This window comes from Silene latifolia, chromosome 2 (assembly GCF_048544455.1).
Source record: "Silene latifolia isolate original U9 population chromosome 2, ASM4854445v1, whole genome shotgun sequence".
In the NCBI taxonomy this organism is placed as follows: Eukaryota; Viridiplantae; Streptophyta; class Magnoliopsida; order Caryophyllales; family Caryophyllaceae; genus Silene; species Silene latifolia.
Window position 1 is genome coordinate 10,918,679 of NC_133527.1, and position 26,224 is coordinate 10,944,902.

The 26,224-nt window shown below is 41.0% G+C and overlaps 1 protein-coding gene and 1 non-coding gene across 2 annotated transcripts; one reads left to right on the forward strand and one right to left on the reverse strand.

The window, feature by feature from the left end:
• Window positions 1-785: 785 nt before the first annotated feature.
• LOC141633751 (uncharacterized) lies at window positions 786-26,224 on the forward strand. Its single transcript, XM_074446173.1, has 11 exons — window positions 786-793; window positions 1,049-1,130; window positions 2,550-2,692; window positions 2,782-2,923; window positions 21,708-21,794; window positions 21,860-22,709; window positions 22,770-23,179; window positions 23,444-23,691; window positions 24,121-24,769; window positions 24,902-25,675; window positions 25,808-26,224. Exons 1-11 carry the CDS (start codon window positions 786-788, stop codon window positions 26,222-26,224), a joined length of 3,810 nt encoding a protein of 1,269 aa, XP_074302274.1.
• LOC141645085 (small nucleolar RNA R71) lies at window positions 9,262-9,368 on the reverse strand. Its single transcript, XR_012544678.1, has one exon. It is a non-coding gene; the product is annotated as a small nucleolar RNA R71 (small nucleolar RNA).

Below are 26,224 nucleotides of genomic sequence, written 5' to 3' on the forward strand. Positions count from 1 at the left end.
TTGACAATTATACCCCTCTCATTTCCCCTCCCATTTTCCCTCTCTAACTTCTCTCTAAACTATTCTCTCTAATTTCACTTACTCATAATCCTCTAATTTCACCCACCTTAATTAATCATGTACTACATTGATAAATTATGTACTTCGTTCATGAATTATCTTTACAAACACATTTATTACATACATAAACATTCTACAAACACGTACTATATTCGTAAACTTTTACGTACTACATTGAAAAAAAAAGAATTCAGTAAAAAAAATAGACCACTCCGCTACAAACACCATTACCATCGTACGTGTTTTTAAGGCACTAGTGCATTACTGGCTTACTGCACAATACATTGAAGAAAGGCAAATTCACGCCAAACACCATTGCCATTATACCATATTCCAATGGCGACTCTCACGTCACCGATAGACTGTCGTCGAAGCACACCTGTTCATAAAGCACCACAAATTAAAAAAGCCCACCATACGGCCATACCGCACTAATTAGCTCTTGATTAATATAGATGTAAACCCTAATTAAAAAGGGATTTTGTTTTAGGGGAATTAAAAAGGAATTTTAATTAAAAAGGAATAAATTTGTAAGAAAGAGTCAATTAAATTATTAAAACAGAGTATGAGATTAACGAATTAAATACATGCTATTCATTTTAATTATCGTTCATAATTGAAGAATTTTAAAGAGGTTGGAGAAGTTTAAAGTCTCGACAATGGATGAAAGGTGGAGAGAAGGTAGAGAGAATTAGATTTGATGTTTTTTAGTAAAGGGTAAAGAAATGGAAAGGTTGGTGTAAAAAGTACTGTAATGAGTAAAAATTGTACTGCGAAAATAAATTACGTATAATTAATATGGTTATACACCTAATTAATTGTAAAAAAGATATTGTACGATCTTCCTGCCACATTTTGAGGAGATAAACGTTTACAACAACTAAGAATGTTCTTTGTTTACACGGTTGAATCATTGTTGCTCAACTTTTGCTTGATTCGGACTCGAGTTTTGCTTCCGATCTCATATTTGGTGTTGCTACGTTTATAGGCAGAGTGATAATGGAGTCAATTGTGCGGGTGACAAGGTGGAGCTTGGTGGTGATAATTTTGCGACTAATGAGATTATGCTGGTGATAATTGTGGTTTGATATGTGATGAAGCCATCAACCATGGTTGTTTTATGAAGAAGAAGAAGAAGGCAACATGGCAGTATGAGATGGTAAAGAACGAAGCAGTCAGACCTGCAAAAAAAAATGGATAAATTGATTTGTCGGACAAGCTTTGGGCCAATCTACCTTTACTCGTCTATTCATCGGCATAATTCTTTTTTTGGTCTTAATTTATGAACTATTTCCTACAAAAAAATTTAGTACCCAATTCTCGAAGCATATATCGTCATATCGATAGTCACTAATTAACTTAGAATTCATATGCTATTTTATGTCAAAAGGAGTAATATATAGCACTCTGATTACTAAGACTATGTTTATCAATAACATTTGATACTAAAAGACAAAAAAAAATCACCATAAATAAAGTAATAATAAACAAATGCTTGGAAAGAAAAAAATCACAACATTATGTTGCCCTGCAACACTAAAATGTGACATTTGTGTAAGATGCTAATAAAAAAAGGACAAGTGGCATGATAAAATATAAAAAATAATGAAATGAGAGTGTCACACCAATGTTATGAATGGAGTAAGAAAAAATAAGTATGAACATTATGGGTTGGAGGAGTGATAAAAAGTCAGGATATTAATTTTTTATTCATAACACTCAAATTATCAGTGTTATTGATGTACATAGTCCAATTTTACTAAATAAGATGCAAAATTGTTTTGATGTAAAATATTATTGATAAATTTAGTTTAGTTAATTGTATAAATATAAAATTACATATCTACACTTAAAACGTTGGTGCAAAACCGAAAACTAACTCTATATTTTTGTATTTTTCTTTTTCTTTAATTATGGTGGTGCCGAGATTCGGTGCCACCCGGTGGCGCCTTATCGCCATCCTACTTTTATAAGAGTAAATAGGAAAGTGAAATATTGAATTGATGTGAATAATGAAAGTTGTATACAAAGACAGGTTTATAACTTACTTAAGCCAGAAATAAGCTAAGGATAGCTACCCACTTTATTAGGCACTAATCCATGATTATTATTGAGTCCTACAATTACTCTAACAATTAGATGACCATAACTAACAATGAGCACATGCTCCTAAACAATAGTAGGAGACTCTGAATTAATTCTCAACTCTTCTCCTTGATTCAAAGTTGGTCACGCCTAGTTAAGATATGAAGAACTGATGCTTAGCTTGCGGAAGCGACTTCGTAAAAACATCAGCTACCTGCTCATTTGTGCCACAAAATATCAGCTCAATTTTTTTGCCACTTACTAGCTTGCGTATGAAGTAATATTGGACATCAATGTGCTTTGTTCTTCCATGAAATGCGTGTTTTTTTTGCCATTGTAATCGCTGACCGATTGTCACAATAATTCATAGTACCTTCATCTTTTTGAACATACATGAATGTCAGATAGTAGTTTTTGGAGCCAAAGAGCGTGACGAGCTGCTGAAGAAACAACAACATACTCAGCTTCGGATGAGGATAGTGTCTTGCTTCTTAGAACTCCAGGTTATGGCACCTGCACCTGAACTGAGACTAAAACAGTACCTGAAGTACGTTTTCGATCATCTATGGGACCAGCCCAGTCACTATCGGCTATCGCTATACCAGACTAACTTGAAATTAGTGTTTGACACTTTAGTGTACCATATGCCAACATTCAAATTTCCAGCCACATAACGAAGAACTCTTTTGGCTCCCCCGAGATGTTGCTTAGTCGGATTATGCATATACCGAGACACCACACTGATCGGAAAAGCAATATCTGGTATAGTATGAGTGAGGTAATTCAAATCTCACTAGTAGGAAAAACCCATATCGTGACGCCTTTATCGTGGCGGTTCTAACAGAAATGACGCAAAATTCCCAAAAAAAAGGGCGGGAACTAAATTTTTATGGGGGTAAGAGGTCTATTACGGCAGTTTAAATTAAGAACCGATGATAGGTCTATTTTATATATAGTTTAGCTCCATATTTTAACTCGGTTTTATTTGATTCTTGTACTTCTATAAGTCTATTTGTGAGCTAATTCCGTATTCTAGGTGCTTTTGCTTGTATTCATTGTATTTTATAGGAAATGAAGCATTTGGTAGCTTTTTCCCATCAAATTATCAATCACCCAAGTTCACAAGGCTAAAGAGAGCAAGTCTTGACCATGCAAGGGCGTTTCGGGAAGTATAGGGGCGTTTCGGGAAGAAATTGGAAATCTCGACCATGAAGAAACCAACTTTGGTTGGTGTACAAGTAAAGAAATGAAGTCCAAGTAAAAGCCCAAGTTAAGAGCATGCATTGGATGCCATATGACCCCTAAGATGCCTTAAACGGACTCATGAATATGCAAGCATTGGATTCCGCATCACCATAAAGCAAGAAGTTAAGACGGAATTAAGACGAAAATCAGAAAACCCACGACCCCAATCGGGGTGGGGTGTCCCCGATCAGGGTTGCCTCTCCATAATTCTTTACTTTATTCACGCCTTATTCTTATATAAGGGGTGTTGAATCCATCATTTGAGAGACCACTTTTACACACCTTCATACATTTTATTTCAGTTCTTAGAATAGTTTAGATTTCCTTTAAGCATTTTCTTATTGTTCTAAATAAATTCCTTTATCAATTTCAAGTTATATAAAAGTTATATTTCAAGTTATTTTGGTTTTATCTTGTTCTTCATATTCAAGTTTCATTTGTATTGTTAAGGTAATTCTATTTCTAGTACTTATTTCATTCCATTATCATCATGTTCATATCATATGTCATTAGTTTAGTTTTCAATATGTGTGAGTAGTTTATCTTGTCTAGGGTAGGGAAGCCATGCATAAATAGTACTTGTAATTGTTGAATTGGGATGCTATAATAATCGATTAAAAGTTTCTATCACATGCTTATATTGAATTGTTAGTCTTTGATTATTGGCCACAATCCTACATTAAATTTGTTAATTCTTTCTAAAAGTCGAGAGGCACGGAATTGAATTAGACTAAGCATGTTTTAGTAGACCGATATAGTAATAGCGAGAGCTCGCTAATAGTTGACAATAAGACCGAGAGGTGGTTGTCATTAGACCTGAACAATTATCGTTATTAAGAAATCCTAGTTTTACATGAGCATTTACATATTTGCATGTGTGACCCGATTCCCCTAAACTCTTTTATCATTATTGTTTTTACATTATTTTATCACAAGTTCACCAACCAAACCAAACAATCATACGATTACCGACCTTCATAGAATTCGCTCCATGACAACTTGTTTAGCAACCCTTGCCTCCTTGTGTTCGACCTCTATTACTACATTCATTTGTTACTAGGGTATTTATCTTTGTTAGGTGTGCGATAGCCTATCAAATTTTGGCGTCGTTGTCGGGGAGCACGGTTTTGTTTGCTATTTTGTTGGTGAATTTTATCTCGTTTTATTTTGTCTCGGGTTACACTTGTTCCTTGGGAGCGTTCCCACGGTTACCTTGTAGTTTTATTGCCTTTTTCAGGTAGTGAAGTTATCTCACCTTAGCCTTTCATAATGAATGATGAATTCCGATTTACACACCTCAAAGATGAGCTTTTTCATGACTATCTTGACTGGTTCTACTACTTTCGCAATGGTCTCATCTCCCTTGGACACATCCTTGATGGGGATTACTTGGGTCATATCGTGCTTAATGACATGGATTTTGAGACCCGTGAATTGGCTCTAAACTTGAGTAATGGAATTTCTACTACATGATAGGGGTGGAACTTTGGAATTTCTTCAATTTCATGGCTTCCGAATGTCGGGAGTTAGCGCGCCAATTCAATTTATGGCGCATCCAAGAGGAGCTCAAAGTGTTTCAGGCTCGTTTAGAACAACTTTCTCAAAAGGAAGCGAGACAATGTGAGCTTATTACCTCTCTTTATGCTCTCCCGCCTTCCCAGTGTGAGTCTTTTCCCCCTAATGACTTTGAATTATTGGATGACGATGACGATGGTCCGACTTTCTCTATTGAAATTCCCTTAGTGTCATTCCAATTGAAAATTTCGAGACTCATGTTGAAGAAAATGACTTGTAGTAAATGACACACTCACCATGGATGATGTTGGGCCCGTTTGTAATGAAAAGGATGAGATTTTGCCCAAGTCATTTGAAACCTTCGAGAATCCTTTCGTGGAGTATGTAGTTGACCCTTTTGAGGTTGATGGAGGACTTAGTGATGCACACGTAGAGGTTAAGTGGGATGAAGTGATGAACCCCCCCCCCCCCCCCCCCCCCCCCCCCCCCCCCCCAATTTTTGATGAGTCCTACCACCTTGAGTTTTCATACCACCAATTTGAGACCATTCATGATTATAATTTATGCACTAACGGTTTACTTTATGGTCTTAAGCATGGTGCTCCATCTCTTGCTGAAGAGTGGAGTAGTACGGCGGTTCTTTTTTAAGTCTCTCATATGCGCATTGATAAGATATCATATTTCTTACCTTTGATCTATCTTACCTTAATCTTATCAATTGCTTACATATGCTTTTGTACTGCTCATGCGCAGGTATATGATAGAATTCTAAGGGCTTTGACTTGCTTTTTAAAGGATAAAGGATGATCATACTCATGGAGAATAATAGTCTAGCAAGACTTTAAATTTGCGCTTCTCGGGAGGCAACCCGTGTTTAATATGTTTTCCAATTTACATGTAATACTACGGTTTTATGAGTCTCTGGGTACTCTATCGAGTGGGCCTTACTCTGTCGAGTAAGGGTGTTTTGGCTTTTAAAACAGTGTTCTGTCTGTAGGGTACTCGATCGAGTAGCCTTGGTACTCGATCGAGTAGGGGGCACTCGATCGAGTACGTCAGCTACTCGATCGAGTAGCTCGGTTTACGGGTAATGTTTTGTCGGGTTTTGTAAATAATGCGAAGAGGTATATAAAGCTTTCCGTCATTATCACTAAACACTTTTATCAAACCTAATTACTTCAAAAGAGATTTCAACTACGTACTTCGCATCTTTCGCATTATGGACAAATCCCGGAGCTTGGGAGGTCGGAATCCATCGTTCTTTACATCCTTGTGATCCTTGCGTCGAGGGTAAGATCTATGTACCGATTTTTATAGTATTTTATTATGTTTTTTTAAACCCAAATTTGGGGATTTGGGGGTTTTGTTGGTTTTATGATTGTTAGTAATTATGTGATCATATGTTAGGAGGAGAATTCGTAGAGGAGGCTTTTTAATAGCAGCTGTTGAGATCGTCTGACTGTTTTGCATTCCAGGTAGGGTTTCCCTACTCAGTATTATTCACATATGTGTTGGTTATGATCTATGTTGGTTGAGTATTATCATACGAGTATTGTGACGGTTGTTGGAATTGATTACTGCTGGTAGTAGTATTTGATTGCATCTGTCTGAGATCTTCGGGGTGCGTCCCTGGCTGAGTGGGGTCACTTGCGGGAGTGGCTTCATGCCCATTATTCGCCTTCTATGGAACCCGCCGCATAAAGGATATGCACATTAATGGATTTGGGTTATGCGCTCTATGGTATGAGCGGGGCTTATGTGGGAACGGCTGCGGTCCCCCACTGGCGGAGTGGAGTAACCTGTTGCGACAAGTACTCTGGCAGGACTATACACTTTAGTGTGTAGTCAGTGATGAGGAGTTGATTGTGGAGTTTGGGTTATGTGACGGTTGAGATGTGTTAGTTTCTGTCTTATAGTAATTGTTTATGTATGATTGTGTGAATAGTACTGACCCCGTTTTATTGTTTTAAAAACTGTGGTGATGCATTCGGGGATGGTGAGCAGTTGTTGAGCAGGTATGAGTCGAGACATATGGGCTAGCTGGGATGTGTCACCTTCAGATGATAGAGTCTTCCGCTGTAGTATGAGTAGTTTATCAGACATTTGATTAGTTGTTTACACAGTTGGTGATGCGTGTCTTTTATATGATGTTTTACATCCTATTTTCCACGCATTTCAGAGCTCATTCATGTAGTTTATGCTACATTTCTCCCTATTTCCGTCTACTTCCGTATTTTTGTACATTATTGCAGAAATGTGAAGAATTCAGCGGAAATCAAACTAAATCCGTTCCCGGGTATCCTGCATTGCATTTGACGTGAAGAATTCACTTAAGGAACAAGCTTGGTGCGCATTCCAAGGCCCAAAAGACAAATCCGCGGGATTATAGAAGTCAAGTAGCAGCTCAAGCAGTCGATCGACCACTACCTTCAGTCGATCGACCAACTTGCGGGATCCAGAGGCTACTGTTCATTGCTATTCAGTCGATCGACCAGTCCTAGCAGTCGATCGACCAAGCCGCTATCCCAGACGAGAATTAAAAGATCAAGGAAACGCAAGCCCATTGAGTTTAGGTTTTGATAATAATTGTTACGTATATTTGCTATATAACGTAACCTAGAACATCAAGTTTTACATCCAGTTTTTATCTAAGTTTCACATTCAGTTTTAGAATATCATAGTTAGGGTTTGGAATATTGGTTGCATCGGATTTTCATTCATACTTCTAATCACTCCGTTACTATTATTCTGCAATTTTCGGTATTCCTTCTGTTCTACTTTCAGTTCATCTTTATTGCGTTGTTAGATATAGAATTGTTAGTTAGAATCCAAGCCAATTATCGTTTATGTTAATTGTCTGTTCTACTATTTTTAGCATGAATTCAGAAATCTTTATCGTCAATATTATTGTTATTTTTGCCATAGCCATGAGTAGCTAAATCAATTGTGCTAGGATGTAGGGGAATTGTAGTGTAGGCGACAATATAAAGAACACGGCCTGATTCGCGTGTTGGTCGATCGACCACCCTACCCGGTCGATCGACTGACCACACGAGGTTTTTATTTTCGTTTTAATTGTTTTAATTCTTAATTCGACGAATCGAGTGCACACGACTAGTTGAATGTTTAGGATATGACTGACCCATTAGATCGAGAGATAGGGATAGTTGCTAGATCACCAATTAAAATGACTAAACTATGCCGGGATCGAAAGATAGGTAAAGTTTAGACCGTAAATCACTTCTCAGGACGAAAGTTAGTATTAGTGATATTAGGGACCTATAGCGAGATCGAAAGATGCTATTTGTTAAGAGTGGACCGAGAGGACCTCTTTATTTCCCGCCTCATGTGTTTTGTTTAGACCTGTTTAAAATGCTGCCGCCGAAACTATAACGAACCGACCATCCTAGTACCCTTTTTATACTTGATTTTATATATTTCATTAGTTTATTTTTCTTTTATTGTTATTAGCTATAGACCAAACCTAATAAAACCCCCACCTTTTGTTACCTTAGACCGAAACTAAGACAGCTAAGGATTACGTCTGCCTCTCTGTGGTTCGACCCGACTGTCGCTAGCTATAGTTGTAGTTGGAGATTATAAATTTATTTTTGACGCCTCACGACGGGTATCAAATTTTGGCGCCGTTGCCGGGGAAGCAATAGTTCTAATTTTTAGTTGTTTTATTTTTAGTCTTTCTTAGTTTAAGGGACATCCGTTCCTTAAACTTTTCTTATATTCTTTCTGTAGTTTCTTCTTATGCGCAGGTCACAGGGTGGTGAACTAGTACCATTAAATCCTGAGATTGAGAAATCCTTGCGCGAGTTGAGACGATCACAAAGGGTGTTACCGACAGAGGAAGAGCTAAGTACTCTGTCAAGCTTTTACGAGAACGAGCTGTTCGAAGAAGATCCACCTACATCTCCTGCTTCTATTTCTTCAGCTGAGACAGTTACTTCTCCAGAAATTCCAGTCATGGCTGAAGAAGCAACCATTGCCAGTCACTCTGAGCCGACAGCCGCAAATCTCTATAAGGGGTTTGTATTACCAGGGGAGGCGAGAAAATTCGAGCCGAAGCCAGCTTATATCAATCTGGTTGAGAAAAACCAATTTGGGGGAGATGCAAATGAAGATGCAGCTAAGCACATGGAGACTTTTATCGATTATTGCTGCTCCATACCTCCACCTGCTGGCGTGACCCAGGATCAGATAAAAGAAACCATGTTTATTTTCTCACTCCGAGATGCTGCAAGGGAGTGGTACAGGGATTTGGACCGGGAAGCTCACGGTATAACTGACTGGAATTCGCTGGTTTTAGCATTTTACAAGAAGTACTTTTCTGCATCGAAGACTATTGCCATTAGAGCTCAGATCACAAGCTTTAAACAGGGGCCTGATGAGAACTTTCATGAAGCATGGGTCCGTTTCAAGAAGCTGGTGCGAACCATACCGCACCATGGGTTCGAAAAATGGAGCCTTTGCAATCAGTTCTATAACGGGCTTTATGACGATCAGAGGGCTATTTTGGATGTTGCAGCCAATGGCCGATTTGCTGAGAACATGGGAGAGACTAAGGGGTGGAAGATCATCGATGATTTGGCCACTCATAAGGCTGAATATGGGAATTCGAGAGGAAACCAAAGGAGAGCGGCTGAATCTTCTTCTGTAGCCGCGCTAGAAGCTCTCACTGCAAGGTTTGACAAATATGAATTGGGAGGAGCTTCTAAAGGAGGGATATATCAGGTGAATGCTGTTTCAGACGGTCCTTTCGTCTGTAGAAGATGTGGAGGAGAGGGGCATGTTTCAGAAAACTGTAGTGCTCCCTTTTAGTCTTGTGCTGCCTTTCAACATTATAGGCAGACAAACACCTACTTTGAGCCAAATGTCCATCCAAACTTGAGTTGGAGGAGCCAAAATGTCCTAAATCCAACTCAACCTCCACAACAGCAGCAGCAGCAATCCTATGTGCCCCCTCACAAACAACCATATCAAAAACCTCAGTATATTCCTCAGCAGCAGCAACAATCCCAAAATTCTGAGTTCACCGAGTTGAAGAACTTATTACTGAAGGAGTCCCAAGCTAGAGAGGCCGGGATGAAGATGCTAGAGAGCCAAATTGCTCAATTGGCTAGCAAAAGTACCACTCGAGCTCCGGGACACTTACCAACTCAAACTTACCAGAAAGAGACCCTAAACGCCATAACTTTGAGGAGTGGGTCTACCCTGGAGGGGCCTGCTATGGTCGAGGATGCCACTGCAAAAGATGAGGCAAAACCGAGTCAAAACAAAGCTGGAACGAGCAAAGGAAAGAAAAAGGCGTCTACCAAGTATATCAGTGTAACACCCCCATACTCCGAGTGCCTTACCAGGACCACTCAGGTATGAAGACATCACCATCTCGGTCGCCCGAGGTATGATAATCAAATAGACAAAACAGAAACAACATTTATTGTAAATAGTTTAATGAATAAGTACAATCCTCGAAACCAAACTGAAAGTACAATACATTATTCCAAACTATCTGGTTCTCAATGAAATGCAAATAAATGCTAAACTACAAATGAAGACTCTATCGTCATGTCGTGGCCATCCCAGCTATCCCAGTACTCATCTCTATACCTGCTCAATATCTGCTCACCATCCCCGAATGGATCACCGCAGGTTTTACAAAACAACACCGGGGTCAGTACTAATCACACAATCAATATAAATAACAATAATAAGACAAACATACAGCTGAACTGTCACACACACACACACACACACCACCAACTCCCATCATCTCAATACTGACTGTCCACTGGACCCCCGCTGCTGGGGGACCGCAGCCGTTCCCACCTAAGCCCCGCTCATCGTACGAGCGATAACCCTGTCCATTAATGTGCACATCCCCTTTCGTGGCGGGTTCCACGAAGGGCGAAACTAGGGCGTGAGATCACTCCCGCAAGTGACCCCACTCAGCCGAGAACGCATCTCGAGAGCCATAGAACTCAATCACAATCACAATCACAATCACAATCACAATCACCATATTAAACAACTAACTACAGCACATCACCAATATCCCATTATGGGACTAATACTGAGTAGGAAATCCTACCTGGAAAGCACAACACGCAGACGGTATCTACAAAGTATCAAAACGGCTCCTCTACGAATTCTCCTCCTACCATACACACATAGATGCTACCATTCAAATACTACTCATAAAAACCCCCAATTCCTAAATTAGGGTTTCATCAATCTTAACAAAACATTATATAAATTATATTAAAAGCTTACCCTCGACGCAAGGAATCCAATGACGCGAACTACGATACGAACTGACCGTCTGAACTCCGGGAATTGTCAAGAACGCGATTAGGAAGAAGACTAGTTGCTTTCTCTCTTAAACAGGTTTTAGGTTTTGTAAAAAGTGATTTAAAACAATTACGAATATGTTTAAATACCTTAATCGCGTAATTAACAAAACCCGAGAAAACTCCCCGTAAAACCGGACACTCGATCGAGTACCCAAGGTACTCGATCGAGTACCCCTACTCGATCGAGTGCCCCTACTACGATCGAGTACCCAACAGGTCAGAAACTGTTTTATTCCGCAACTTGCCCTTACTCGACAGAGTAAGGGCTACTCGATAGAGTACCCCAAGACATATAAATACGGAGTATTACAATCAGTCGATCGACTGACATACCCGGTCGATCGACTGAAGTGCGGGTTACAGAAGCTTCTGGTCCTGTTCATCCCAGTCGATCGACTAACTTCACTGGTCGATCGACTGAGATCGCTGCTGATAACGAGATTTTTCGTCCTCCGATGCCCGACAACTTGAGGGATCATTTGTTCCGGGGCACGACAGTCCCGAAGATATTGGGGAAAGACCCGAGTGCTGATGGGTCAGTCCCGGCTCCGAAGTTCGATCCAATGACGGTTAATGGCTCGCATTTGAGACGATCTGAGGAGGGTTCAAGCTTCAATAAGGAGAAAGTGGTGGACTTCCAGCCTAAGTCCACGGATGCCGGCATGCGAGACTTAGAGGAGAGGGCTAAGGTACTTCTCTCAGCCCCGTATCCAGAGAGACTAGTGCCGACGAAGGAACAGGTATCTTTCAATAAATTTGAAAAAGTTATTCGTAGCTTGAATGTTCAAGTGCCTTTCCTTGAGTTAGTTAATCAAGTGCCTGCCTATACTAAATTCATGAAACAACTCCTGTCTAAGAAAAAGTCACTTGAAAATGTGCATACTGTCGCTTTAACCAAAGAGTCATGCTCTTATTTGTCTCACACTGCACCTCATAAGCTAGAGGACCCGGGTAGCTTTTCTGTTCCTTGTAATATAGGTACCTTCTCTATTGAGAAGGTATTATGTGATTTAGGAGCTAGTATAAGTGTCATGCCCCTGAGTCTAGCTAGGAAGCTCAAACTAACTAGGTTCACAGTGACAGATATGACAGTACAGATGGCTGACCGATCTGCGGTCTAGCCAACAGGAGTCTTAGAGGACATCCCTGTCCAAATAGGGAAGTTTTTCTTCCCCGTCGACTTCGTTGTACTTGACATGCCTGAGGATGCCCATATTCCCATTATTTTGGGTAGGCCATTTCTGCACACTGCTGGTGCAGTCATAGATATCGGTCTAGGTACCTTGACTTTTAAAGTGGGCAAACATTCTATTGTCTTTGCCCAGCCGGCTAAGAAAAAGGACCCTTTGTGGCCTGTAACTTGTAATACGGTTTCTGACAAGAAATCGTACTTTCTGCTTCCTGATATGCCTATCTCTATTCCTGTTGTAACCCCTCCGCCCCAGAATGGGAGCAAACTGGAGGAAGATTTGTCCATTTCTGATATTGCAGGAGCTGGTTTGGGGAAGGACGAGCTACAAGTTACTTCAGCTGTGAAGAAGCCGATCATTCAAAGAGGAGGTCTTGGCTGCCTTAGCTATGCCACCGATGAGGAAGTTGATGACGAGCCGGTCAAAGTAACGGAGTCTGACTTGGATTCTGACGAGCTGGAGGAGGTCCTTGATTGGAGAGATGATGAGAGTGTTGATCCGTTGAGCCATACGGACGTGGAAGCTAAGAAGGGTGCAGCTTACAAGATAAGCACAGTTGAGGCTACCTCTAGTAGCCAGAAGCCGACGAAGTGGGCCATACCGTGGCCGTTTTTGATCAACTACTAGTTGGTCACATTGCTTATCAAACATTTTATCGCTTTTAAACACTTTTTATTGCTTTTGTATGCGCGAAACTTCACACTTTATTTTGCTTGCTTAGGATTTTATGCACTTTAGACTTTATTTTGGGTTTTGCGCAATTTTGGGCGCGTATTATTGTGCACTTGCAGGTTTTTAGACCTCATTAGCTCAAGAAATTGAGCAAATACGAAGAAATAAGAAGTTACAGCAGTATTTCCAGTCGATCGACTGGTCTGGTTGGTCGATCGACTGGTCTGCAGGTTCCAGGAGCTACTGTTCCTTGCACCTCGGTCGATCGACTGAGCCATGTGGTCGATCGACTGACCTGCACTGCTGTACCTGTTTACGACCTCTCTCCTGCTATGTTTGGTCGATTTGCGGACTTAAGGGAGTTTTCTACTCCAATTTATCTTCCGTCATTTTATTTATTTCTTCTATTTTTCCCGATTATGCACATAATACCGCTTCATTATTGTCTTTCTCGATTTGATGCATGGGTTTGTTTTGTCTTTCAGGTACTTTTTAGTAGCACTGCTGGCTACTGAAACTTCCTAGCTCACGCTGGTTTGGGGAGGTTTCTTTTGCTGCGCTTAAAGTCTTGTGAGTTCCCAAGTTCCACTTCATGTCATTTTTATTTGTTTATTTTCTTGCAAATTCCCGTTTCTCTTTCTTCATTACATGATTTTGCACAATTGGGACATTGTGCGATTTGGTTTGGGGAAGGGTTTTGCGTTGCATATCATTTGCTTGCATTCACGTTTACATTTTGTTTTGCATTGTTTATTTCATTTTTCATATATACAAAAATCCAAAAAATTGAAAAAAAGTTGAAAAAAAATGCACGTTTTATTTTAGCATATAGGTCGAGTCGGAACGGTAGTATTTCAATGATGATATTGCAATTGCATCTGTTTTCGCCTAAGACTTGCTAATTAACATGTTATTAGTAGAATCATATATGCATATCTACGAGTTTTCGTTAAATTTATTTGCTGAACTTGAGACTTGACTTTGAAAATTGGCAACCTACATCATATTTCCGAGATTTAGAGCCTATAACTGGTGACATTTATGACCGGTTTATTTAGGAATGTGAGTAGTACTCCTTATGAGACATGTTTCCTTAAATATGCATAAATATGAACTTAATCTGCTTAATACCTATATGCATTCGGTTTGTGGTTTGTTGACACATGTGGTAGAGGTTTCCTTTTTCTTATTATGCCCATAAGCTCCACACTGCCAAAAATAGCCTTTTTGTCCCATTACCACATCCTACATTTAGCCTGTCCTTTGTCAAGCTAGTAGTCCATGTTTTTGGGATTTTTACTTCGTTTTTGGTGGTATTTGCTCAATTGAGATGATTGTTGGGAAACGAAATGAAGGAAAGGAAAGAATAGAAAAAAAAAGAAGTGAAAAAAAAAATGATTCAAAAAATGAAAAAAAGAGGTTCTGTACTGTTGAAGCAGTCGATCGATTGGCATTATAGGTCGATCGACTGAGGTTCGCGAGAAAGAGAAAGAATCAATTCGCATAATTCAAGCCTTTATCTTTTGGCGATTTTTGCTCCCATGTATTATTCATATTTTATGGGGAGTTGGTTGTTTGCTTTTATACCCGGAGATTGTGAGATTTGTGCTTGCTATAGCACCGTTCCATTTGATTATGAGCAAGAAGTTGGATGTTGCCATATGGTTCCGTTTTGGTACTAGCTTGATCACCTGTACCTCCACTTTTCCATAAAATGTTTTGCCTCTTCTTACCCATACCTCACATATCCCATATATAACTCGGCATGTGTCATGGTCATTTGTTGGTTGGAATGCATATGTACGGTCATAGAGATTACTTTCATATTATATTGCAGGCATGTTCTTATAGGTCACAGTTAGGTGAGAGTCTTTACAAAACGAATTCTTTCTATCCTCTTATATTTTCACCTGTGCTTATGAGTGATTTGAGCGGCCCGCGAGAGTCCAATTTGATAAGTCTCTATAGTTGACGGTTCAGCATAGTTTTTAACGACTTCATAACTCGTTTGCATGATTCATAAGCTAATTGATTGTTGGTTGTTGCATTAAAATGGTTTAGGCTTTACTTGTTGCAATTCGCTCTGAGTTTGAACTCGTTCCATTTAGATCGAGTCTAGTTCTTGCTTGAGGACAAGCAAGGGTTTGGTTTGGGGAAGTTTGATGCGTGTCTTTTATATGATGTTTTACATCCTATTTTCCACGCATTTCAGAGCTCATTCATGTAGTTTATGCTACATTTCTCCCTATTTCCGTCTACTTCCGTATTTTTGTACATTATTGCAGAAATGTGAAGAATTCAGCGGAAATCAAGCTAAATCCGTTCCCGGGTATCCTGCATTGCATTTGACGTGAAGAATTCACTTAAGGAACAAGCTTGGTGCGCATTCCAAGGCCCAAAAGACAAATCCACGGGATTATAGAAGTCAAGTAGCAGCTCAAGCAGTCGATCGACCACTACCTTCAGTCGATCGACTAACTTGCGGGATCCAGAGGCTACTGTTCATTGCTATTCAGTCGATCGACCAGTCCTAGCAGTCGATCGACCAAGCCGCTATCCCAGACGAGAATTAAAAGATCAAGGAAACGCAAGCCCATTGAGTTTAGGTTTTGATAATAATTGTTACGTATATTTGCTATATAACGTAACCTAGAACATCAAGTTTTACATCCAGTTTTTATCTAAGTTTCACATTCAGTTTTAGAATATCATAGTTAGGGTTTAGAATATTGGTTGCATCGGATTTTCATTCATACTTCTAATCATTCCGTTACTATTCTTCTGCAATTTTCGGTATTCCTTCTGTTCTACTTTCAGTTCATCTTTATTGCGTTGTTAGATATAGAATTATTAGTTAGAATCCAAGCCAATTATCGTTTATGTTAATTGTCTGTTCTACTATTTTTAGCATGAATTCAGAAATCTTTATCGTCAATATTATTGTTATTTTTGCCATAGCCATGAGTAGCTAAATCAATTGTGCTAGGATGTAGGGGAATTGTAGTGTAGGCGGCAATATAAAGAACACGGCCTGATTCGCGTGTTGGTCGATCGACCACCCTACCCGGTCGATCGACTGACCACGTGAGGTTTTTATTTTCGTTTTAATTGTTTTAATTCTTAATTCGACGAATCGAGTGCACACGACTAGTTGAATGTTTAGGATATGACTGACCCATTAGATTGAGAGATAGGGACAGTTGCTAGATCACCAATTAAAATGACTAAACTATGCCGGGATCGAAAGATAGGTAAAGTTTAGACCGTAAATCACTTCTCTGGACGAAAGTTAGCATTAGTGATATTAGGGACCTATAGCGAGATCGAAAGATGCTATTTTTTAAGAGTGGACCGAGAGGACCTCTTTATTTCCCGCCTCATGTGTTTTGTTTATACCTGTTTAAAATGCTGCCGCCGAAACTATAACGAACCGACCATCCTAGTACCCCTTTTATACTTGATTTTATATATTTCATTAGTTTACTTTTCTTTTATTGTTATTAGCTATAGACCAAACCTAATAAAACCCCCACCTTTTGTTACCTTAGACCGAAACTAAGACAGCTAAGGATTACGTCTGCCTCTCTGTGGTTCGACCCGACTGCCGCTAGCTATAGTTGTAGTTGGAGATTATAAATTTATTTTTGACGCCTCACGACGGGTATCAGTTGGCTTATGAACATGTAACCCGTATTTTGGCAGTTTGGTTTGGATTGTATTCACCTTAAACTTTATACTATTTAAATGTTGTTTCTTAATTGTCTTTTGATTATCATTGCCTCGGGAAACCGAGATGGTAACAGCTTTATACCTGAGTGGTCCTGGTAAGGCACTTGGAGTATGGGGGTGTTACAAAATGGTATCAGAGCGATGATCCTGAAACCTGTAACCAATGAATCTAATGAACATAGGGAGTCAAATAAAATGAACCCGGGGTAAAAGTTGTAGGAGTTAATGCAAAGGCTTGGGAGACGTCCTAAAGTCGCGAACTCGCCCTGCAATTTTGAACCGGTCACATGGGGGGGTATGTGTCGGAGTCGTGTGTGTTATCTTTTGGTTTGTGTGTGTACGTAATGATATATGTGGAGAATCATTGGATGTTGAAAATGGAGGATTGGGTGTGTGGTTAAAAGTTGAAGAGGTGTGTTTTATATGTGGAATTGAATGAAAGGCATGTTAGCTGTTTATAATGTGGCACTTGATAACATGAAGTAGATTATTTTGTTGATTGTATGAGGAATTGCGTAGATTTGCATGCGTAGTTGTAACTATAATTTTGAGATACTAATGAATGCATAGTACGTTGGGGTATGTGAGATAACATGCGGGTAGTATTCACGAGTCTGCATGACTCGATCGAGTGGGGGGCGCTCGATCGAGTGGGTGAGGTACTCGATCGAGTGGGTCTGACTCGATCGAGTGGGTATTTGACGTTTTTATGATCAGAATCGTGTTTTTGGGTACTCGATCGAGTACATAGAGGCACTCGATCGAGTGGCTTGTCAACTCGATCGAGTAGGTTAGAGATCAGAAGGTCTGTTTGGTTCTGGAGTCGGGGCACTCGATCGAGCATGTTGGGCACTCGATCGAGTAGCCTCCACTCGATCGAGTAGGTTTGGGCACTCGATCGAGTGGGTTCTGGGCAGGCCGTTTTCGTGTTTCGAGTTATAATACGTATGTTTATATCTACCTTTTCTTATATTGTTTCAAGATGCCGCCAAAGAAAAACGCTTTGTATGCGAGAGCTGAGAGCATGAACGTGGATGACATAGTTAAGATGTTGGAGCATCAAGATGCTCTTACGAAGGCCCTTAAGAGAGTGGGGAAGGACAAGGAGGTTGATCACTCTAAGATCAGCTTGTACATAGCAAGGTTTAACCTAAAAGAGTATAAGGGGACCGGGGAGCCAATTCTTCTTGACAATTGGCATAGGGAGATGGAGAACATTCTGGATTTAGTGCATTGTCCAGATGAGATGAGGGTAAAACAAGCTGCGTTCTACTTGAGGGAGGCAGCAGGAGAGTGGTGGGACAAGGTGAAAGTGAGTGCTAGAGAGATGTATGAGAAGCAGAGTCTGCCTGCTATTCCTTGGGAAGAGTTCCGGAGGGCTATGAGGAGAGAGTTTGTACCTGAACATGTGAGGAGTAAGCTGAGGGAGGAGTTTGATGGGTTCAAGATGACCTCTGAGATATCTGTGGCTGAGTACTATAAGCAGTTTAATGAGAAGTCTAGATATGCTGAGGATGTGGGACTGAGTGAGGAGAACCTAGCTTTGAGGTTAGAGAAGGGGTTGACCCCCAAGATAATGGATAAGTTACCCATGGGAGTCCTTACTGATGTTAAGGAAGCTTATGAGAGGGCTGGGAGAGCTGAGAGGTTGGTAGAGATGGCTCGGGAGAGAGGTGCTAAGAAAAGAAAGGCTGAGAGCGAGGGTGGTGGCCAATCTAACTACAAGAAAGGCAACCACAATCAGGCTAGAGTGTATTCTTCTGGTTCAGGGTTTAGTGCTGGGGCTTCATACGGGCGTGGCCGTGGTGGTAGTGGTGGTAGATGGGGTATGACCTGCTTTAACTATGGCGGTGTAGGCCACAAGAGATATGAGTGCACCAGTGCGGCGAACGGGGGTTACCAAAGATCGGGCCAGGGGAGTTTTTCTCAGGGGCCGACACAGAGTTTTGCGAGAGTAGACCAGTTGGGTCATGGAGCAACCGGGGAGGTCAGAGCAACAACGGTGGAGGTAACCGCAATGGCGGTAATTCTTATCAGAAACCAGTTACCAACAGCAATAACAACCAGGGGTCAGGTGCTAAGCCGACTACTTCAGCCAGTACTGTCCAGGGAGGTGGGCAGAAGACTAGTGGAAAGCTGTTTATGATGGACAAACAAGCAGCTGAGGACGACGCACATGTTATCAATGGCACCTTTCTTGTTAATGGTGTTCACACCTTTGTTTTGTTTGATTCAGAGGCATCTCAGTCGTTTGTATCTTCGAGTCATGTTAAACAGTTGGGTTTGAGAGAGTATGAGTCTGTAAGTGAGAAAGTTTTTATACCTTCGGGAGAGTCTGTAACATGTGGGAGGTTGTTTAGGGATGTATCTTTGATAGTTGGGCAGGTTGATCTACCTGTAGACTTGCTAGAGTTTCCTTTAAACGGTTTTGAGATGATAGTCGGGATGGATTGGTTAGGAAAGTATAAAGCTAAGATAGACTGTCATCAAAAGAAAGTGTCTCTGAGAGGTCCTAAGGGCATAAGTGTGTCTTATCGTGGGTTTGTTGTCAAACCCAAAGTTAAGTTGATTGCAGCTGTGACCTTGAAGTCCTATCTGAGAAAGGGGTGCCCGTTGATCTTGTGCCATGTGAGAGATGACCGGATAGAGAGTCCGACAGTTGATCAGATACCAGTTGTGGGGGAGTTTTCAGATGTCTTTCCAGAGGAGATTCCGGGGTTGCCGCCGAAGAAGAAAATAGATTTCACGGTTGAGTTGAAACCGGGGACGGGGCCAATCTCTAAGGCACTGTACCGGATGGGTCCTAAGGAGTTGGAGGATCTCAGGAAACAGTTGAACGATCTGATAGAGAAGGGATACATTAGACCTAGTGTATCACCGTGGGGAGCACCAGTTCTTTTCGTGAAGAAGAAAGATGGGAGTTTGAGGTTGTGCATAGATTGCAGGGAGTTGAACCGAGTGACGATGAAGAACAAGTATCCTTTGCCAAGGATAGATGACCTGTTTGATCAGTTGAGTGGCGCATCAGACTTTTCCAAGATTGATTTGAGGTCGGGGTACCATCAGGTGAAGATTAGGGAGGTGGACATACAAAGACAGCTTTCACGTCGAGGTATGGCCATTATGAGTATGTGGTGATGCCTTTTGGGTTATCTAATGCACCGGCTGTGTTTATGGATCGATGAAACGAGTCTTGATCGGTTTACGGACAAGTTTGTGGTGGTTTTCATCGATGACATCTTAGTCTATTCCAAGACTAAGGAGGAACATGAGGAACATCTGAGGATTGTGTTGCAGACCTTGAGGGAACACGAGTTGTATGCTAAGTTGTTCAAGTGTGAGTTCTGGTTAGAGAAAGTTGCTTTTATGGGGCATGTGATCTCTAAGGATGGGGTAGCTGTGGATCCGGCAAAGATTGAGGCAGTGATCAAGTGGGAAGCACCAAAGAATGTAGCTGAGATTCGGAGTTTCTTGGGTTTAGCTGGATACTACAGACGGTTAGTGAAGGATTTCTCCAAGATTGTTAGACCTATGACAGCTTTGATGAGGAAAGAGAACAGGTTTCGTTGGGATGAGAGTTGTGAGACGGCGTTCCAAACACTAAAGGAGCGTTTGACCACAGCTCCAATCTTAGCATTGCCTGAAGGGAGTGAGAACTTTGAGGTTTATACAGATGCCTCGAAGAATGGGTTGAGATGTGTGTTGATGCAGAACGGTAAAGTGATTGCCTATGCTTCTAGGCAATTGAAGCCTTATGAGGAGAATTATCCTACACACGACCTAGAGTTGGGTGCAGTAGTGTTTGCTCTCAAGATTTGGAGACATTACCTTTATGGGGCGACCTTTAAGGTATTTTCAGATCACAAGAGTCTCAAGTACATCTTCACTCAAAAGGAGTTGAACATGAGACAGAGGAGGTGGATGGAGCTAATTGGCGATTATGACATTGATATTATCTACCATGAAGGGAAAGCCAATGTTGTTGCAGATGCTTTGAGCAGGAAGAGTGTACATTCCTTATGTACAGCTATATCTTTGATGAGGTTGAGAGATGAGGTGGGAAAGTTTGGGATACATATGATGCAGAGAGGGGATGCCATGGGAGATTTGACAGTGTAGCCTGATCTTTATGATGATATAAGAGGTAAACAGGCTTTGGATCCTAAGATGGTAGAGTGAACTGATGCGAACCAAGCTAAGGACCAAGCTAATGTCTCGGAGTTAGTTGATGGGCTGGACGAGTTGGTTATGAACACTCAAGAGGAGGGTCTGATGTTGGTCCGTAAGTTTCAGCCTTTAAGCTACAATTTTCCTTCTCTTGTTAATTTGCTAAGTGTGGAATTTAAGAGCTGATGGGGATGGCACGCAATCCAAGGAGGACGGACCAATTCACGTTTTTAGTGTTACATTTCAGATTATGTTTTACAATAAAATGTTAGTCTAATTTATGGATTGTCTAAGTTCATTGTATTAGGAGTTTAATGATTGTAATTAAGTGAAGAGTAAATGATAAACTCTTCACTTTGCTAGGCTTGCACGGCTCAATGGGGCTATATAATGCCTTCATTTGCTTGAATAAAATTATCTAAGAATTTTCAGAAAACTTGTGTTTACAAAATCGTTTCTTGCTTAGAAACAAAACTGATTTTAGTTAGAACGCGATTCTAATTGAAATTCTCGAGTTGTTGATCAATAGGTCTTGGTCTCACTCACTTTGATCAAGTAATAGGTCTTACTTGTTCAAAACACTATCCCTTATTTACAAAATCCAGAACTGGTCGTACCTAGTACGTTCGGTTCGCCAAAAATAGTCCGTTAATTTTAATCTTTTGTTCTCTAAATTGATCAGTTTCAGGTCTGCGCGTACCTAGTACGAACAGTCCTCAGCACTGTCCAATTCGTTCTTAATTCCGCTGCTCAATTCGTATCATTTGTGGTATCAGAGCTTCGGCTCTTGATCCTTAGTTATCGATGGATTTTGATAATCCTAACTTTTTGCAGCAACTTCGTGAGGCCTTGAAAAACGTGCAAGAAAGAGAATATAGGTGGCAACCAAGGCGTTTTGAAAGGGTGGCTGAACCATTCAAGGTGAACGAACTACCCGAGTTCGTTGGAGGGGCTGATCCCGAGGCCTATTTGGAGTGGGAACGGAAGATAGATCGTATGTTTGATTTCAAAGAATTGGATGATGAGAAAAGGTGCAAGTATGCAATTCTGAAATTAAGCAAAGGAGCATCTCTTTGGTTTGAAGGGTTGAAGGCCAAGAGGGTGCGCGCGGGGAAGGAAAAGATTGATTCTTGGGAGTCTCTGAAACGTAAACTTCGTAAAAGGTATGTGCCAACGACCCATAGGTTAGCTACATATCGTAAGATTGCTGATTTGAGACAAGGAAAATTAAGTGTTAGTGAATATATTGATGAATTTGAAAACTTATGTTTGATGGGTGAATTAGAGGAGGTAGAAGAACAGAAAATGTCGAGATTTTTGCGTGGATTGAATTATAATATTGCTAGTTCCGTTGAGTTATACCCATATTCTGATTTTGATACTCTTTGTGGTCTTTGTTTGGAAGTGGAGTCACAAGGGAAGTCTAAATATGGGGGAGGGTCGAGTTCAGATTCGGGAAAGAACAAATCATGGACCAAAACTGAAACAAACCCCAAAACCGAAACACTTAGTAGCTCATTTGTGAGCCCTAGCAAAGCCACGGCATCTTCAAATGCTACCCCTAAGACCACGGCCAAAGAAACTAATATGTCCAAAGTCCGTTGTTTCAAATGTCAAGGTTTCGGTCATTACCAAAGTACGTGTCCAAACAAAAGAGTCGTGACCTTGAGAGAGGCGGTAGAGTGTAGGGACGAGTTGTTGGCCGAGGAAGAACAGTTGGGTGAACTGTTTAATTTCAATGAAGGTGAGGAAGAGGACGAGTTAGTAGAGGACTATGAGGCACCAATTTACGACACTAATCTGGTTTTGCGAACCTTGCAAGTAAAGACTTTACCTACTGATTCGGAACAAAGAAATCAATTATTTCATACCAAGTGTCGGGTAAATGATAAGTGGTGTAGTCTAATTATCGATGGGGGTAGTTGTACCAACGCGGCCTCCACTGAAATGGTGTCAAAATTGGGTCTTGTGACTACTAAACATCCACACCCATATGCATTACATTGGCTAGATGATGGTAGTAGCGTTAAGGTGACAAAACAGGCCCGGGTTGGTTTGGTTATGGGTTCCTATGTCGATGAGGTGTTGTGTGACGTTATTCCCATGGATGCTTGTCATATTTTGTTGGGTCGACCATGGCAATATGACCGGGATGTATCGCATAGAGGGAGGAGTAATGAGTATGAGTTGAAGGACAAGGGGAAACGGATTGTGCTTAAATCAATGTCACCACAAGCTGTCCGTGCTTTGGGTTCAAAACCGAAAGCAAAAGCCCATGCTGCTATGTTGATTGGAGAACGGGATGTGGAGCATGCCATTGATGATGGAGAACAAGTTTATTTGCTTGTTGCTAAAGAAAATTCGAGTGCTAATGTTGTTTTGCAGGAACATAACCCAATTGACGAGTTGCTTGAAGAGTTTGGGGATGTGTTTCCCGATGAATTACCCGCTGGATTGCCTCCTCTTCGAGGCATTGAACATCAAATTGATCTTATTCCGGGCTCAACTCTTCCAAATAAGGCTGCTTATCGATGTAATCTGGAAGAAACAAAAGAACTCCAAAGGCAAATTGATGAATTAATGGAGAGGGGCTATGTGCGTGAGAGTATGAGTCCTTGTGCTGTTCCGGTTTTGCTCGTACCAAAGAAGGATGGTTCATGGCGTATGTGTGTTGATAGCCGGGCTGTAAACAACATAACCATCAAATATCGCTTCCCAATACCGAGACTTGATGATATGCTTGACGAGCTTCATGGTTCGGTTATCTTCTCAAAAATCGACCTTAGAAGTGGTTACTATCAGATTTGGATGCGTGAGGGTGATGAATGGAAGACGGCTTTTAAAACGAAGCATGGATTGTATGAATGGACCGTCATGCCATTCGGTCTTACCAATGCTCCAAGTACCTTCATGAGATTGATGAATGAGGTACTTAAATCCTTTTTGGGCAGATTTGTTGTAGTTTATCTTGACGATATTTTGGTGTATAGCAGGAGTGTTGATGAGCATTTTGAACATTTGAGGCAAGTGTTTGAAACCTTGCGAAATCAGAAACTTTATGGGAAGCGAGAGAAGTGCTCTTTTCTTGTGGAGAGCGTGGTGGTCTTGGGATACGTGGTGTCCAAGGATGGTGTCTCGGTTGATCAATCAAAAATCGAAGCAATCCGATCATGGCCGGAGCCTAAAACAGTTAGTGAGGTACGATCTTTCCATGGGCTTGCTTCTTTTTATCGACGATTGATTCGTAATTTTAGCACCATAACCAGCCCTATTACGGAGTGTTTGAAGAAGGGCGGGTTTGAATGGGGTGTGGCTGCTAAACAAGCTTTTGAATTGATTAAGGAACGGTTGTGTACCGCTCCTATCTTGGCGTTACCTGATTTTTCTCAACCATTCGAAGTTGAGTGCGATGCTAGTGGCGTAGGTATAGGTGCTGTTTTGATTCAAGGGAAAAGACCTATAGCCTATTTTTCAGAGAAGTTGGGTGGAGCTCGATTGAATTATTGCACTTATGATAAAGAATTTTATGCTATTGTCCGGGCTCTTGATCATTGGAGTCACTACCTCCGTCCTAACCATTTTATATTGCATTCCGATCATGAATCTTTGAAGTATATCAATGGGCCGCAGAAATTGAACCATAGGCATGCGAAATGGGTTGAATTCTTACAATCATTTCACTTTTCATCCAAATATAAAGATGGGAAGAGTAATGTTGTAGCCGATGCTTTATCTCGTCGATATACTTTGTTGTCCACGCTTGATGTTCGTCTCTTGGGCTTTGAAACTTTGAAAGATTACTATGTTGAAGATGGAGATTTTGGTGCAATATATCTTGAGTGCAAATCAGGAGCTAAGGGAGAGTATTTGATCCAAGACGGTTTTCTTTTTAAAGGAAATCGACTTTGTGTTACTAAGCATCCTATTCGGGAACTACTCGTAAGGGAGGCTCATGGTGGAGGATTGGCTGGCCATTTCAGAGTGGCAAAAACCGTGGAGATTTTGCAAGAACATTTCTTATGGCCACGATTGCAAAAAGATGTTCACAATGTCGTGGGTAAGTGTGTTACTTGTCAAGTATCGAAGAGCAAGTTCAAACCGGGCGAGTATACTCCTTTGCCAATTCCGGTCAGGCCGTGGGATGATGTTTCAATGGATTTCATTGTTGCTTTGCCACGCACTCAACGTGGTAAGGATGCTATCATGGTGGTGGTTGATCGTTTTTCCAAGATGGCTCATTTTGTTGCTTGCCATAAAACCGACGATGCTTCTAATGTGGCTGATTTATACTATCGGGAAATTGTGAGGTTACATGGCATTCCAAAGACTATTGTGTCGGATCGGGATTCTAAATTCTTGAGCTACTTTTGGAATACATTATGGAGGAAGGTGGGTACAAAGTTGCTGTTTAGTACCTCTCACCATCCTCAAACGGATGGGCAAACCGAGGTCACCAATCGTACTTTGGGAACTTTGTTGCGTGGGCTTGTGAGCAAGACACAAAAGGATTGGGATCTCAAGCTTTCTCATGCCGAATTTGCTTATAATAGGTCGCCTACTCATGCTACGGGTCATTCACCATTTGAAATTGTCTACGGTATTAATCCTTATCTTCCTTTGGATTTAATTCCGTTGCCTAAAGATGAGTTGGTGCATAAGGATGCCGAGTCCAAGTTGAAAGCAATGTTGATACTCCATGAGCAAGTCCGTGCAAGAATTGAAGCCGTGAATGCAGCCTATAAACGCAAGTCAAGCAAGAATAAGAAGCCAAGGGTGTTTGAGGTTGGAGACTTGGTTTGGGTGCACTTGAGAAAGGAGCGTTTTCCTAGCAAACGGAAGAATAAACTCATGCCTAGAGCGGAAGGTCCTTACAAGATTATGGGTCGAGTGAACAATAATGCTTACAAGGTTGAACTTCCCGGTGATTATGGTGTTCACGCCACTTTTAATGTTGGTGATCTCTCTCCTTATTTGGATGATGATGGCCTAGCTGAATTGAGGTCAATTCTTTTTCAAGGGGGAGGGGATGATGCGAACCAAGCTAAGGACCAAGCTAATGTCTCGGAGTTAGTTGATGGGCTGGACGAGTTGGTTATGAACACTCAAGAGGAGGGTCTGATGTTGGTCCGTAAGTTTCAGCCTTTAAGCTACAATTTTCCTTCTCTTGTTAATTTGCTAAGTGTGGAATTTAAGAGCTGA

What these genes read in the sequence shown, in the direction of transcription:
- LOC141633751 (XM_074446173.1), top strand. An exon ending in CGACTAATGAGATTATGCTG is followed by an intron (nt 1,131 to 2,549) that starts GTGATAATTGTG and finishes CATGAATGTCAG; the next exon opens with ATAGTAGTTTTTGGAGCCAA. An exon ending in AAGGATGGTTCATGGCGTAT is followed by an intron (nt 23,692 to 24,120) that starts GTGTGTTGATAG and finishes TCTTGTGGAGAG; the next exon opens with CGTGGTGGTCTTGGGATACG.